We start from the raw sequence: 16026 nt of genomic DNA, 5'->3' as shown, positions 1-16026 counted from the left end.
CATGGCTTGCTATTGAATAGTACTAGATTGATTGAAAGTGTATTTGGCGCAACCTTTGATTCCCGTTTTTTGTCTGCATTATTACTATTTATTAATTGCAGAAATGGTTGCTAACTGAATGAAATTTAGTTATTAAAGCGTGATTGTGGTGAAATGGTGATCTCACATTGACAAAAAGTAGAATATCAACCAATGAGTGCAACTTTCATGTTTTTTCGTCTCACATGATAGTATTGATGATTAAGATGATTGTTTCGATGGTTGAGATGATAATGGCTGAGGTGAGGGGAAACATAGGGGAATACAGGACTGGGAACTGATTTTGATGATGATAAAGATGAGAATGAAGATGAGGATAACTGGATGAGGGTCGTTCCCTACGAATCGCTCTTTCAACCAATTGTAATTTTCCCTTTTCCCGCTATTCAACCTCAGCCATTTCTACGTCTTTTCTCCTTTTCTTTCAACTCTTGGGTTGCAACCAGTTACTATTATTATAATTACCATGATTAGCACTCAGCAATCAAGGCTTCATTTATAATTATATATATAATATAAATGCTTATAAATGGTCGTAAGCATTTTCAATCGTCAACTAGTTAGATACTTAGACGGTTATTGGAAACATTGCAAAATCGGTTTAACTGTAACTTAAGAAGATCAATGTTCAGGTTTACATCAAATTTGCCTTTGCAATCCAGCTGACAATTATCTTCTCACCTTAACCATTCACTAGTTGATCAATTAAAAGTATTTATACCTTAGCTTGTGTTAACAATTTAAATTCGGATCAATTTGTGTTCATTAATTTCGCTGCAATTTTCTCTTCAATAATCTTTCTATTTTTGATTTCTCAAAATCTAATATTGACAATATAAACCTTTTTATTTCTGGCTCAACATGATCAACACTAAAGGTTTAACCGTAAATCAATTCATCAATGGAAATTACATTCTACTTGGTTTGCTAATTGTTGGTCTGTTCAATTTAATTCCAGTCTCTTCACGTGAAATGAATCGATGCTCATTGGCAAAGTCACTTTACACTCGGTACAAAGTTTCAAAGAGCATTATTCCCAGTTTACTTTGTCTCATTGAACATTCATCTAAATTTGATGCTTTCAAGATCACTGAAACCCGAGAAGGCAAGCGATACGGAATATTTCAGGTAAATTTGGTTCAACATTTTATTTCCCTTTTACATTAGTTCATTCAGATTGTAAATCGATTTGTAAATACAATTTAGATTAATTGTCTTTTTTACTTTGTCCCATTTGAAACAGTTTAAAGTTGGTGAACATTGTGGTGATAATGGACCTCAAATTGATGACTCTTTATGCCGAGTTCCTTGTGGTAAAATGATTGACGATCAATTAACTGATGACGTTCGTTGTTGGCGTAAAATTTATGCCAAATATGGATTCTCATATTGGCCTGAATGGGTTAACAATTGTCGGGGCAAATATTTAGTGTCTTATCTTCAGGGTTGTCCACTTTATTGATGCAAATGTAATTGCTATCTCTCCGGTTTGATCATTTATCACAAAGTATGCTCAATATCCTGGTTTAACATTCATTTACTCGTTTAAAATATGCTGTAAATATCAATTATTACAAATATCTTTAATTAATTTTTAATAATTTATTTATCGATTATTTTCATCATTACTCTTTGCTGTTTTCAGCTGATTTAGCAAATTAATGAGAAACAGCTTTTGCAATCCTTTTATAACATCTCATTGATCCACTGGTTTTGATAAAATTGTTGTTTTTGGTTCAATCCGTTTTATGGATTGTATTATTATATGAATGTATTAATTATTGGTCCACTTTGTTTTTATTTGAATTTGTATTTCTTGTTGAATTTGATCTTCTAACTCAAAAAGCTTTAATTGCAATAAAAGTAAAAACAATATTTAATCGTAAAAAAATAGTTTCTTTTTAATAGTAAATTCATTGAGAGGTATTACTTTAACATGGAGCATGTGTTGGATGAACAAGGTGAAACAGCAAAATTTAGGTGACTTGGAGATTCCAAAATGTGATGATCATGAGTATGGCTGAAATAATCAAGAAAGTTAAATTTTTATTAAAAAAATGAACAAATTGAAATCAATCTTTCAAAAGCTATGAGGACGACCCATAGCTCAATAGATGGCATTTGTGTCAAAACTACGTAATAATTTCTATTGTTTCTCAATCTACAAATGTTTATTATTTTCATGTTACACCGTTATTTGTTTAACTTTTAATTACTCTAACTTATGAATTTAATTTTTGTAATTGTGGTTGATCTGTGTGTTACTGATTTAAAGATGTCACCTATTAATTTTATGTGTCATGTTGGAACAAAATTTTTGCCAATTCTGCAAACCTTTTCTCGATATTCAATGAGGTATTTGATTACATGTGTAATCAAATGTAATATTGAAACTCAATTGGTTTTTGTAATTCATATCTAATCACTTGAATATTCTTTCTCAATCTTAGGTGTGATATTAAAGGTACTTACATTGGTACATAAACGGGATAATGTTGTGATTCAGCTCTTGGAGGAGATCCTCGACATCTTGGAATGTAAATTGGAATCGGAATGACCTGTTGCTGTTTGGAACGACGATTTTGAAGTATTTTCAGCAATAATAATTCCATTTCCATATCTTTCCTGCCCATGAAGCCATCAACTCTAATAAAAGATTCGGATAAGAATAGGACTATAAGCACAGTGGCAGTGAAGGGTTTACAAGATGATTTATGGGTAATCATCATGGCATTTGGACACAGAAAAAAAAGAGTATTGTGATAACTTGTTATCTTTGAAAGTGACAAACAAACCTGGCAACAATTATGAATGTAAAAGGAGAAGAGTCAATTTGAATGACGATTTTATGCAAAAGACGTCAGTTATGCTCGGCTTGGTGCTCCCGAAGCTTATCATTAAGCCCTTTGAAGACACTTTAAAATACTATGTTTATTGGGTAAATCATTATTCATTCAACCATTTCCCAGCCTGATTTGGTTAATTAGTTGAATTGTTTTTGCAACAATTTATTTCGAATCTTGAAGTGAAAGTATTTTTAACTCGTGTGAAACGGAAATACCTTTTTACCAATTTTTTATTGTTTCCTAATTTTTGCTAAATTGTTATTTAAAACAACTCTTTACTGTCTCAACTATTCATAATGTTTGATGCTAATTTTGGTAACAAAACAACTCTCCCTTGCGTTAATAATTGTAATGATTATTACGATACATGATTAGGTTTCGAGAAAAATATTATTATCCAATCAATATTTCAATCATCATTACCTCAAAACTAATTAGTTTACAAGTATAGCCATTATAAGTAACGGTGATTGAATTGTGGTTTCTTAAACATTGGTAAAGCCATCACAAATCAAAGTCGCTTACATCGATGGATTAAAGCGTCAAAACTCTGGATTGTCGCTTTTTTGTTCAAACAAGCTTCATTTTCAAGATTGGTCTCTACAATTGGTAATTTGCTTCAACACCACAACAATTCTGATGATTAACGCCATGAGCAATTGCAGATGGTTGCCTCGTCTAGTACAACAACATTGAATCTTGATCGGTAATCAATGCTGTTTTCCTTGGTAATACCGAAATTTAAAATCAAGGTTTAATTATATCCCGTGATTAACACTGTAAGTATCTAAATGAAACAATCTTGTTTCTGTAATTTATCCAGAATTCAAATCTAATCCAAATTGGCTAAAATATTAATTTACTTTTCTTTTCCTTCCAATTCCAGGCGATCCAAAATGAAACTAAGGCTTCAGATTGGCTATAATCAAGCCAATATTAATTGTTGATTTCTTTTCACCATTTTTGGAACCAAATTTGCACAAAATAATCTTCATTTCTCTCTATTTAACACTGATTTTCCACTTTCACTGGTTGATGGATTATATGCGCTTCTTAATATTGATCAGTTGGGAATCGTATAATTACTTTGACTGCGATGGCGAAGCAAAAAGAAACTTGAAGTTCGACTGATTTGACAGAAGTTAACAGCATTTTGATTTATATCGTATCATTTATTACATTTATTTTTACACCTTAAACATGCAGTTGAGAGGGACTCACAAGTTACTTTGTTAGCTTGAACTTGATTCGTTACCAAAAAAAGATTGACTCAAAAAGCAGATATTTTTCCGCAGAAAGCCATGATGCAATCTCAGGCTCATCTTGATAGTAATTTCATCATAATTAATAATCTTATAATTTAATTTATGAACTAGTTTTGTTGAATCGCCTAAAATGTTGAACCCACCAATGGAGCTTAATTTTGCTTTTTGCTAATTACTCTTTTGGCTCTTTCATCATGATGAAACTCGCTAGATTCAATTAAATCTTTCAATTCTCAAGCTGTAATATAATTCTTGAAAAAGAATGTGTAAATAAATGATTTTAAAAATGATTATCAAGTCAAAGTTAAATGTTTAACATTGACGTAAACTGATTTTCATTGTCATGCCCTCAATTTTGTCTCAATTTACATGTAACCTTAGTTAATTTGAACCTGTTTTTAAAGGTTACATGTTTTAACTTTACACCTTTCCAGTTAATTTGCATTTCAACAAATTGTAAATTATCTTAAACAATTAGAGGTAAATGTAAATAATAATTGTCGTTTAAGTCTATTTTCCTGTTCAATTATCATTTCTGGAAATATTTTGAGGACATTTTCACCAAAATTGGTGAATAAATGACAATTTTTTGTCCATCAAAATATTGTAAATCCTTAGTAAGAAGAAGTGAATAAAAAAAATTAAATTCCAATATCAACATTGTTATTTGATTCTGATTGTTGAATAAACATTAACGACCAATCATTTGATGAATAATCAACAAAATAGCTAAGATTGTAAGTGAATCAATCTGATTCATGTTAGTTCAAAGAGTAATAGCTATACTCTTTGTGTTAGTTGCTAGAAGCTAATCGGAAAAACTAATCACACAATCTAAATATATCCAATGCGATGAGCGATAACTGAATAAACAAAGGCAAGCAATCAAGATAGTAATAATTAGCTTCCTGTTATTATCATCCAGTGATTGAATTGATTGGTTATTGTAATTTGAATGGTCAAAACGGAATTGAAAATATTTAATCAATTAGATTATCATTTGATAGCAAAGAGTAGAGAGGGAAGAGACATCTCTCAATACAATTTTTCAATAATTACAAAGCGAATCTATTGGGGGCGCTAGAGGAAAGAGCTTTTTCTTTTTACTTTCTTTTTCAACTTTTCTCTCATTTATTCTCTTACTTTGGTTTGATACCAAGAGAGCATTTAACCAACACAGATAATCAACACTGATAGTAAACAAAAATCATAAGATTGAGAAAACACTTCTCAACTATTTTGCGTAAAGATGGTGGACTCAACTTGTCGTGTTGTTGATGTTAAAGAAATTTCCAATAATTACAGGTTAATGACTTGATTCCTATTCATTAATTTAGTTGTCTGTTACGTCTCTTTTGTTTCTGTCCTGGTTTTGTTTCATGTTGTCACTTTTTTAATTAATTACCCTCTTATTCTGATCACTAACTTTGTCAAATATCTAATCTTTTACTTTTCAATTATGATTCAACAGAGATGACCTCAAAGAGTGGATTGATCAAAGTCGTGCCCGACCTCGTCTGGTTGGTTTTCTTGCCAATAAAGACCAATCCGCCATTACATATGCCAAATGGACACAACGAAGCTGTGAGGAAATTGGAATAAAATTTGAACTAAGACAAGTGGAAAGAGAAGATTTGGAAGAAGGTATTATTGAAGCCAATGAGGATCGTCGTGTTGATGGTGTCATGGTTTATTATCCTGTGTTTGGTGGTGGTCATGATCAGTATATTCAAAATTGTGTCTCACCTTTCAAAGATGTTGAAGGTCTTTGTCATACCTTTCGATTCAACATGTACCATAATATACGATTCATTGATGTTCAAAAAAAGTCAATTATCCCTTGTACACCTTTGGCCATTGTTAAAGTAGGTTTCAACTCTTTTTTGTTTCTGCAATTGTGATTGATTGTCCTTCAATCATTAAAATCATATCTTAGCAAATGGTTAGGTAAAGTTATAATTTTATACACAATAATTAACAAGACATCATAAGACAAATCTTATGACTTTGGTTTTGCTGATGGTAATTTTTAAATAATGATGTTTAATGTTTCTACCTCTGCAACCAAGTTTATCTCAAATTTGCTTTGATTGTATTGCATTACAATTTTAAACATCTTAATCTTTTTGCACTAATGCTCAATCATTTTCTTAACAGATCCTTGATCACCTTGGTGTCTATAATCATGAGTTTGATTATGGAGATCAGTTGAATGGAAAAGTGATAACAGTTATAAATCGAAGTGAAGTAGTCGGTCGTCCCCTTGCTGCCTTATTAGCCAATGATGGAGCCAAAACATATTCAGTAGATTTGGATGGAATCCTTCAATTTCATCGAGGACCAGGAAAACAAAAACACCGAGTTACCTCAACCGATAAAACTTTGAAAGATGTTTTACCAGTATCAGATGTTGTTATTGCTGGTGTACCAGATAAAAAGTTCAAAGTACCAACAGAGTTGCTTAAACCTGGGGTAGTTGCAATCAATTTTTCAACAGATAGAAATTTTCCCGACTCTGTCAAGGAAAAAGCTTCTGTATTCGTTCCTGCCATAGGAAAGATGACCATTGTTATGTTACAAAGAAATTTAATGAGACTTTACGATTATCGAAGAGATGCCCCTTTTCGTTTCCGATTCTCGTAATTGGTGATACTAAAGAAAATTCAAATTATAAATGTTTGATAAAATGACGAAATTTATTAAAATTTATTTACTTGTGATTTACTAGCAAATTTATTAATACCTTTTTTGCATTTTATTTAAACATTGTTGAGATTCAATGTGTTGACCAAAAGCTGTTCGATAACGTACTTTAGTCTTACAAATTACGCAAATCATGCGAAATAAAAAACTTTGAACATGAGTGTCCAAAAGACTTTTTTCACGAGACTTTCTGTCAACAAACTTGCATTTTCCATTGTGCATGGTACAAGAAAACAGATTTGTTTGATTTTCGGACTTTTTTAAGCTTATAAACTTGTTTATATGTAACGATCTTTCCTTATATGAAACGATCTTATTTGAATCAGCCCAAACCAAAATGTATTTATAATCTTTTCCATTGTGTGGAATGCTTTGATGGCACTCGGTATCCTTAAATGAAATAAACAAAAAATCAATTGATAAACTTAGAAATAATAACTTGAACATACCTCAATGTAACTATCAATTAAATTGGAAATTTCATCATTGCCAATTGCATAAGAAGATTCAGGATTTTGTGGATGAATGTTGTTTCGTTGAAGAGGCGAATTTGGCGATATCGTTGCAGATATGTCAGAAGAAATGGGATTTGCTAGCATACCTTTTAATCTGAGGACTTCATTTTCCAACATAATATTTTTCTCGGCTAAGGCAATATTTTCTTGTCGAAGTGTCTCCATTGCCAATGATTGTTCACCAACTAAAAAACTTCGTCGTTTCAATGCCAAATTGATTCCCTTTGTTCTATTGGCATATGTCAATGTATTTTGAGTATCATCATATGAAAGTGATGATGGACTCACAGTGGCTATCATAGCAGTGCGACAATTTCCACCAAGAGAGTCACTCAGGATCCTTGTTAGCACTGAGCTACGATAAGGGATGTGAAGTTTACGACCTTTACGCCATTTTTCAGCCAATGCATTAATACAATTTCCCAATGCTAATAAAGATTTGTTGATGTTTCCACCTTCACGATGCAGAACCTTAGAACGTTTCTCTTTGTAGGCAATTGAGGCTCTTTCTGATCCTGCCAGATCCACTAAACACATTTTTGTTTCTTGTTGAATCATTTTGTTGCCTTTAGAACACTTCTTTTTGCGTAAGAATAACTGAAACACAACATGGCTTCTGGATGAAGTTTGATTTGCGTCTGTCGCTTGTTGAGCTCTGTAATGATTACCAGTTTCCAGTGTTTCGATCATTTCATCAGCATTTCTAACTGGCTTCACTGTTAATCCGAGGATGTTAACACCACCTTCCGTGTTATCAACAACTTTGAGGGGTTGTGAGCTTGGTGTAAGCAAATCATAAATTTTTTCATTGTAAATTTCAAAGTAAGAAGCACTAACTTCAAACTTCTCTTCTGATGGCTTTGTTTCAATGATGTGAAATAATTCCATAGCGGTATAAAACATGACACCAGGTTTTCCATTATATCCTAACATGGTGTAAGTCTTACCAGAACCTGTAGGTCCATACGCAAAAATGGTACAGTTGAAACCATCCAACAAAGACTGGACAAAACTTTTAACTGCTCTTTCATAGATTTGAATATTTGTTGTGTGTTCATCGAAAACTCCATCAAAAGAGAAGACCAAATCTTTGCTAGATTTCTTACCAATTTCTTTATACTTTTTACTTTGGTATGGATCATTTGGAGGATCAAATATCAAACTTTGATCATCAACAAGGGCGACAACCTTTCTGGAATTTAATTCTTTCGCACTTTCTGGTCTAACTCTGATGTAAACTTGAATATTTTTTGGTCCAACGTCATCATCATCTCTGACAACTGATTTCAATTTTGCTGGAGGTTCGTTAGAGTTGCTGGAATCACTTAAAGGTCTCTTTATTGAGCCTCGGTTCATCATTATTAAAAAAGTACGATCACTTCACTTTAGACCAATACTGTACAATTTGATTCACTAGTTAAAAATTATGAAACAAAAATAATAGAAATTTCACAAAAAGAAACAACAAATTAAATAATAGGATGAAAGCAGTCAAAAAACAAATATTCTCGTCGAGTTTTCACTACACTTTTACAAATACATTAAAGTAGCCCATAACTTGGTAGAATTTCGTGTTGCGCCACCTATTGGATTAACAATTTCAGAACCATTTTTATCCAATTATTTAATTGTTTGAATTGAAATATCTTAAAATTTAGCCAAAAAAGTTGAATTAGCGAGTTGACTTTACATAAAAATGGTTTACCTGCAGTATAAATCAGCCTATTCTCCTAATAATTAAAATGTCTTTTTTCAATGTAGTTCTTGACTTTTGTTAAGATGCGAAAATGTTCTATTCTATTGAATAATCAAACTATCGTGTTATTGACTTATTCTGACTTGTTTGACAAGAAATTTTTACTGATGCTAGTAAAGTTGACTCTCTTATTCAGCTTTTTGTACTAAAATTTGTGTAATTTTAGTTAAAACAATTAGAAAACCCCATTAAATGGCTAAATCCAATAAGTGGCGCCAACACGAAATTCTACCAAGTTATGAGCTACTTTACTGTATTCTCTATAAAGATTTTAAATAATATTTTTACTTTTCAATTGTGATTCAACAGAGATGACCTCAAAGAGTGGATTGATCAAAGTCGTGCCCGACCTCGTCTGGTTGGTTTTCTTGCCAATAAAGACCAATCCGCCATTACATATGCCAAATGGACACAACGAAGCTGTGAGGAAATTGGAATAAAATTTGAATTGAGACAAGTGGAAAGAGAAGATTTGGAAGAAGGTATTATTGAAGCCAATGAGGATCGTCGTGTTGATGGTGTCATGGTTTATTATCCTGTGTTTGGTGGTGGTCACGATCAGTATATTCAAAATTGTGTCTCACCTTTCAAAGATGTTGAAGGTCTTTGTCATAATACTCAATCATTTTCTCAACAGATCCTTGATCACCTTGGTGTCTATAATCATGAGTTTGATTATGGAGATCAGTTGAATGGAAAAGTGATAACAGTTATAAATCGAAGTGAAGTAGTCGGTCGTCCCCTTGCTGCCTTATTAGCCAATGATGGAGCCAAAACATATTCAGTAGATTTGGATGGAATCCTTCAATTTCATCGAGGACCAGGAAAACAAAAACACCGAGTAACCTCAACCGATAAAACTTTGAAAGATGTTTTACCAGTATCAGATGTTGTTATTGCTGGTGTACCAGATAAAAAGTTCAAAGTACCAACAGAGTTGCTTAAACCTGGGGTAGTTGCAATCAATTTTTCAACAGATAGAAATTTTCCCGACTCTGTGAAGGAGAAAGCTTCTGTATTCGTTCCTGCCATAGGAAAGATGACCATTGTTATGTTACAAAGAAATTTGATGAGACTTTACGATTATCGAAGAGATGCCCCTTTTCGTTTCCGATTCTCGTAATTGAAGATATTAATGAAAGTTCAAATTATAAATGTTTGATAAAATGACGAAATTTATTAAAATTTATTTACTTGTGATTTACTAGCAAATTTATTAATACCTTTTTTGCATTTTTTTAAACATTTTTGAGCGTGTTTACCAAAACTTGTTCGATAACGTACTTTAGTCTTACAAATTACGCAAATCATGCGAAAGAAAAAACTTTGAACATGAGTGTCCAAAAGACTTTTTTCACGAGACTTTCTGTCAACATCCTTGCATTTTCCATTGTGTATGGTACAAGAAAACAGATTTGTTTGATTTTCGGACTTTTTTAAGCTTATAAACTTGTTTATATGTAACGATCTTTCCTTATATGAAACGATCTTATTTGAATCAGCCCAAACCAAAATGTATTTATAATCTTTTCCTTTGTGTGGAATGCTTTGATGGCACTCGGTATCCTTAAATGAAATAAACAAAAAATCAATTGATAAACTTAGAAATAATAACTTGAACATACCTCAATGTAACTATCAATTAAATTGGAAATTTCATCATTGCCAATTGCATAAGAAGATTCAGGATTTTGTGGATGAATGTTGTCTCTTTGAAGAGGTGAATTCGGCGATTTTGTTGCAGCCATGTCGGAAGAAATGGGATTTGCTAGCATGGGATTGAGAGGTGAAGATGATTGTGGTGATGGAGGTAAAGAAGGTAAAGGAGGTGATGGAAGCGATGATTTTGGAGTTAATCCAGCACAAATTATTTCTAAACCACCTTCATCGTCATATCGTCTGAAAGGTGTTCTTGGAGTTGATGTATATGAAGATAACCTGAGAACATTATCAATATCAGCCCAGTGGATACTTGATTGTTTCTGTAGATTATCATCCCTCCAGACAACTGACTTTTTACCCTCAAACTTTTTAACAACATTGTGATATTCTTCTTCCCTTTCTTTTGACAACTTTTTCAGACCGTCCAACATACGGAAGAAAATATCATTCATTTTCATAGCTGCATCGAGTGTTTCCAGCCAATTTTGGGATTGAGTGATTATAGCGTAAGAAACTTCGGAATGATGTTTATCGATAACTATTTTGTCTTGAAGTTCAGCCTCCATATGTTTCTTCTCGAAGAATGCATCAATAAAATAATCATCAACTTTAACCTTTGATCTGATGAGGTCTTCTAAGCTTCGAATTTGATCTTCATTGTCAGTAACCTCTTTTAAAAGTTGATTAAATCTATCTTCATAATGCAATTTTTGATGATATAAATATCTGGCCGATTTGCTGTCGTCAACATCTTGAACTTTGGGTGGCTTTTTGTTATCCAATGTTTCACTTTGAATTTTTCTGAAGATATATTTAAGCTGCAAAAGAAGAAATGCAAAAAATAATTAATATAAAGTCCAAAAAATAACCACAGTATTCAAATAAAATCGTGAAAGTAGCTTACCTCAATTTTTTTCATCTCACTTTCACATTCAAGCAATTTCCTTCTCAATTCAAGACGACAGGAAAACAGATTATCTAAAATATTCTTGAATGAATTTAGTATTTCTATAGATGACATGTCGGAAGAAATGGGATTTGCTGGCATTCGTTTTAATCTGAGGATTTCATTTTCCAACATAATATTTTTCTCGGCTAAGGCAATATTTTCTTGTCGAAGTGTGTCCATTGCCAATGATTGTTCACGCGGTTCACCAACTAAACAAATTCGTCGTTTCAATGCCAAATTGATTCCCTTTGTTCTATTGGCATATGTCAATGTATTTTGAGTATCATCATATGAGAGTGATGATGGACTCACAGTGGCTATCATAGCAGTGCGACAATTTCCACCAAGAGAGTCACTCAGGATCCTTGTTAGCACTGAGCTACGATAAGGGATGTGAAGTTTACGACCTTTACGCCATTTTTCAGCCAATGCATTAATACAATTTCCCAATGCTAATAAAGATTTGTTGATGTTTCCACCTTCACGATGCAGAACCTTAGAACGTTTCTCTTTGTAGGCAATTGAGGCTCTTTCTGATCCTGCCAGATCCACTAAACACATTTTTGTTTCTTGTTGAATCATTTTGTTGCCTTTAGAACACTTCTTTTTGCGTAAGAATAACTGAAACACAACATGGCTTCTGGATGAAGTTTGATTTGCGTCTGTTGCTTGTTGAGCTCTGTATTGATTACCAGTTTCCAGTGTTTCGATCATTTCATCAGCGTTTCTAACTGACTTCACTGTTAATCCGAGGATGTTAACACCACCTTCCATGTTATCAACAACTTTGAGAGTTTGTGAGCTTGGTGTCAGCAAATCATAAATTTTTTCATTGTAAATTTCAAAGTAAGAAGCACTAACTTCAAACTTTTCTTCTGATGGCTTTGATTCAATGATGTGAAATAATTCCATAGCGGTATAAAACATGACACCAGGTTCTCCATTATATCCTAACATGGTGTAAGTCTTACCAGAACCTGTAGGTCCATACGCAAAAATGGTACAGTTGAAACCATCCAACAAGGACTGGACAAAGCTTTTAACTGCTCTTTCATAGATTTGAATGTTTGTTGTGTGTTCATCAAAAACTCCATCAAAAGAGAAGACCAAATCTTTGCTAGATTTCTTACCAATTTCTTTATACTTTTTACTTTGGTATGGATCATTTGGAGGATCAAATATCAAACTTTGATCATCAACAAGGGCGACAACCTTTCTGGAATTTAATTCTTTCGCACTTTCTGGTCTAACTCTGATGTAAACTTGAATATTTTTTGGTCCAACGTCATCATCATAGTCATCATTATCATCTCTGACAACTGATTTCAATTTTGCTGGCGGCTCGTGAAAGTTGGTGGAATCACTTAAAGGTCTCTTAGATGAGCTTCGGGTCATCATTATTAAAAAAGTACAATCACTTCACTTGAGACCAATACTGTACAATTGATTCACTAGTTAAAAATTATGAAATAAAAATATAATTATAAATTTTACAAAAAGAAACAATAAATTAAATATTAGGATGAAAGCAGTCAAAAACAAAGATTTTCGTCGAGTTTTCTCTACCTTTCCACAAGTAGTTTCAACTAAATGTATCAGTTTTACCTTTGTTAGTCGGAACCGGTAGAGGGCGAGTTTACTGAAGCTTTTTTGTCATTAGCTTTACGACATAGTCGGTTGTCTTAAGCTTCAGTAAAGTCAAAGGGTTTTCAAAGGGTTCAGAGTAATCCCTTTTAATGAAAGCAAACAAAAAAGCACTGGCCCACCAGTTAGAGATTGAAAAGGTTCAAAAGGTTTTAGCAGGATTTACTCAAAGACCTTTCGGTAAGCTTCATGGGAAAATATTTATAAAGTCGTAAGTGCTGCATCGTCGGCCAAAGTAATCCTTTTAAAGCCCTAAACTTAGAGCTCAAAAGTCAACAAAAATTATCAATTAGTCCCAACAAATGAACAATATTCATCAATGAAAAACATTTAATTTTGATAATAATTTATTTCTTAGGTAAATTCAATCATCTATTAATTTCAACTAATAATACTTATCTTTATTGTTAATCTATAATATTCTCATAAAAGATTTTCAATAATATTTTTTACTTTTCAATTGTGATTCAACAGAGATGACCTCAAAGAGTGGATCGATCAAAGTCGTGCCCGACCTCGTCTGGTTGGTTTTCTTGCCAATAAAGATCAATCCGCCATTACATATGCCAAATGGACACAACGAAGCTGTGAGGAAATTGGAATAAAATTTGAACTAAGACAAGTGGAAAGAGAAGATTTGGAAGAAGGTATTATTGAAGCCAATGAGGATCGTCGTGTTTGGTGGTGGTCATGATCAGTATATTCAAAATTGTGTCTCACCTTTCAAAGATGTTGAAGGTCTTTGTCATAATAAACTCAATAATTTCTTAACAGATCCTTGGTGTCTATAATTATGAGTTTGAGCATGGAGATCAGTTAAATGAAAAAGTGATTATAGTTAGAAATCGAAGTGAAGTAGTTGGTCGCCCGGTACCGGCTTTTTTCCACCACATCCACCACTTTTTTACTGTCTTTTCTACGTATTATCCATCACCCAATCTGACACATCCACTATTAATCGTCATCATACCCCAAAAGTGGTCAAAAATTTAGGAATGGATGAGTTAGACTGAGTGGTTGACAATACGTTGACAAGAAGATAAAAAAAAGTGGTGGATCGGTGGAAAAAAGCCGCTCTCGGTCCTCTTATTAGCCAATGATGAAGCCAAAACATATTCAGTAATGATGGTCAAACTTAGGCCTAAATCTTGAATAATCAATCCTGGTTGTGCACAACTCTGTCAATAGCTATTGGTATTTTATGCGATTGATACATCTGAGCTATGATTTTGATTACGTAGGAATAAAGAATTTCGTGGAAATCAAAAGCAAATTTAGTACAGATATTTATTATACTTATTAATGGTGAATGAATAATTCATAAAGATGATCATTTGATCTAAAAACTCGACAATTAAAAATTGTCGACATTGACTTATTTGTTCAGTTTTAAAGTTCATTTTGGATCGCATTTCATAACATATTCTTCCCATCGTTGCCGAGCGATTGCCCGTGGATGCTTAGCATCGAGTACAATGCCAAACGGTGGCTTTTCATCCTTTGAATAATCACCTGGAAAATTCAAACATTAAGAAATATTAAAATATTGATAAATATGAAAATAAATTAGATAATTGAAAAGCTTACTCAAACAAAAAGTGTAAATTTTTGCAAAATCTTCGTCGCTAGCCATTTTCTCTCTAATCATGTTCACTTGAATGTAAATGTATCTCGCAAATCTGGCGTGCATCATGACTTTTTCAAGATCGGGCACTGGTTGTTCTTTGATAAGATCCTCTTGTAATTTTTGATAGTTCGGCTCTATTGTGGTAATGTAACCAAGAATCATGTTTTGTTGATTTTCAGATAAAGAATCCCATTCAATTGGATCAGGCAGGGCCATAACCTCTTCATCAAACTCGTCCATCCCTGAAAAAAAATTCAAATAGTCGAGTATAACCATCGATTACTCAATGAAGTAACATTGATAACATCTATAGTGAAGATTCACTTACGTTCTCCAGATTCCGATTCTTCAGCCCATATATGATCTCCACGAAATCTTAAAGATGCTAAATAAATTCTCCTGAAAAATTTTACATTCCTGAGCACTTCCATTCTAAACTCTGTACTCAATGGATCGACCGTTCCCATCCATTTAAACAAATCTTCATAACTTGCCATTCTGAAAATGGTAAAGAGCGCTTCTTTTTTGTGTCTATGAGATATTATCTGCCAAAACTTTGGACAGGGCACGTGTTTAGGCCATTCAACCATTGTAAATTTTAGAATGAATCTTCAAGGGAACAGAGAACAATCAAATAGATGAATGAAAAATGATGAAAGCTTGTCTAAGGAACAGATGAAAGGTTTACAGATGGAAAGATCTTTATATTAGTCTCAAAGGTAAAAGATTGAGAGATTTACAGAGCATAAAGGTCGAACTTGGAATGTGTTGAAAATATCACTTACTTGAAATTTACTTGTAAATTAAACACAAAAGTAAAAGCTGATGTATTGGCGAAAAACGATTAATAATTAAAATTGAAATTGCATTTGATTGGAACTGTCAAACAATCTTTATTCTAAGGAATATTCTTGAAATATCCTAGTTTATTGATTTCCTTGAATGGGAGCAATTTCGACAGCAGACAAAATCTATTGGACAATGCTTTGTAATAACAGGTAATCAGTAGATGGCGCGCAA

The 16026-nt window shown here is 32.9% G+C and overlaps 6 protein-coding genes, 1 long non-coding RNA gene and 1 pseudogene across 9 annotated transcripts; 4 read left to right on the top strand and 4 right to left on the bottom strand.

Moving 5' to 3' along the window:
- The first annotated feature begins 584 nt into the window (after positions 1 to 584).
- On the top strand, positions 585 to 1930 carry LOC107367386 (alpha-lactalbumin). The gene is made up of 2 exons (XM_015935088.3): positions 585 to 1167; positions 1283 to 1930. The coding sequence occupies exons 1-2, from the start codon at positions 901 to 903 to the stop codon at positions 1499 to 1501; spliced, it is 486 nt and encodes a 161-aa protein (XP_015790574.1). The 5' UTR covers positions 585 to 900; the 3' UTR covers positions 1502 to 1930.
- Positions 1915 to 2768, bottom strand: LOC107367387 (uncharacterized). The gene is made up of 2 exons (XM_015935089.3): positions 2512 to 2768; positions 1915 to 2059 (listed from the first exon to the last, which is right to left on the bottom strand). The coding sequence occupies exons 1-2, from the start codon at positions 2766 to 2768 to the stop codon at positions 1966 to 1968; spliced, it is 351 nt and encodes a 116-aa protein (XP_015790575.2). The 3' UTR covers positions 1915 to 1965.
- On the top strand, positions 2041 to 4802 carry LOC107367388 (uncharacterized). The gene is made up of 3 exons (XR_001569876.3): positions 2041 to 2394; positions 2490 to 3664; positions 3772 to 4802. It is a non-coding gene; the product is annotated as an uncharacterized LOC107367388 (long non-coding RNA).
- Positions 4803 to 5301: 499 nt separating this feature from the next.
- Positions 5302 to 7023, top strand: LOC107367341 (uncharacterized). Its single transcript, XM_089266668.1, has 3 exons — positions 5302 to 5455; positions 5622 to 6015; positions 6308 to 7023. Exons 1-3 carry the CDS (start codon positions 5400 to 5402, stop codon positions 6791 to 6793), a joined length of 936 nt encoding a protein of 311 aa, XP_089122794.1. The 5' UTR covers positions 5302 to 5399; the 3' UTR covers positions 6794 to 7023.
- LOC107370753 (kinesin-like protein KIF18B) lies at positions 6826 to 8938 on the bottom strand. Its single transcript, XM_089266667.1, has 2 exons — positions 7303 to 8938; positions 6826 to 7243 (listed from the first exon to the last, which is right to left on the bottom strand). Exons 1-2 carry the CDS (start codon positions 8725 to 8727, stop codon positions 6887 to 6889), a joined length of 1782 nt encoding a protein of 593 aa, XP_089122793.1. The 5' UTR covers positions 8728 to 8938; the 3' UTR covers positions 6826 to 6886.
- A 490-nt stretch (positions 8939 to 9428) lies between these two features.
- On the top strand, positions 9429 to 10336 carry LOC149094455 (uncharacterized; annotated as a pseudogene). The gene has a single exon (XR_016197988.1). The product of XR_016197988.1 is annotated as an uncharacterized LOC149094455 (transcript).
- On the bottom strand, positions 10282 to 13321 carry LOC107367147 (uncharacterized). The gene is made up of 3 exons (XM_015934830.3): positions 11691 to 13321; positions 10750 to 11604; positions 10282 to 10690 (listed from the first exon to the last, which is right to left on the bottom strand). The coding sequence occupies exons 1-3, from the start codon at positions 13131 to 13133 to the stop codon at positions 10304 to 10306; spliced, it is 2685 nt and encodes an 894-aa protein (XP_015790316.2). The 5' UTR covers positions 13134 to 13321; the 3' UTR covers positions 10282 to 10303.
- Positions 13322 to 14641: 1320 nt separating this feature from the next.
- Positions 14642 to 15896, bottom strand: LOC107367342 (uncharacterized). 2 transcript variants are annotated; one of them, XM_089266671.1, is made up of 4 exons: positions 15792 to 15896; positions 15335 to 15670; positions 14967 to 15248; positions 14642 to 14891 (listed from the first exon to the last, which is right to left on the bottom strand). In XM_089266671.1, exons 2-4 carry the CDS (start codon positions 15594 to 15596, stop codon positions 14776 to 14778), a joined length of 660 nt encoding a protein of 219 aa, XP_089122797.1. In that variant the 5' UTR covers positions 15597 to 15670; positions 15792 to 15896; the 3' UTR covers positions 14642 to 14775. The 2 variants fall into 2 exon arrangements, with proteins under 2 accessions (XP_089122797.1, XP_089122796.1); XM_089266670.1 differs by having other exon boundaries at positions 15335 to 15615.
- Positions 15897 to 16026: the final 130 nt, after the last annotated feature.

This window comes from Tetranychus urticae, chromosome 1, assembly GCF_039701765.1.
Source record: "Tetranychus urticae isolate SD_2017Ah chromosome 1, NJAU_TeUrti_SD_1.0, whole genome shotgun sequence".
In the NCBI taxonomy this organism is placed as follows: domain Eukaryota; kingdom Metazoa; phylum Arthropoda; class Arachnida; order Trombidiformes; family Tetranychidae; genus Tetranychus; species Tetranychus urticae.
This window is presented reverse-complemented; position numbering and strand designations above follow the sequence as displayed.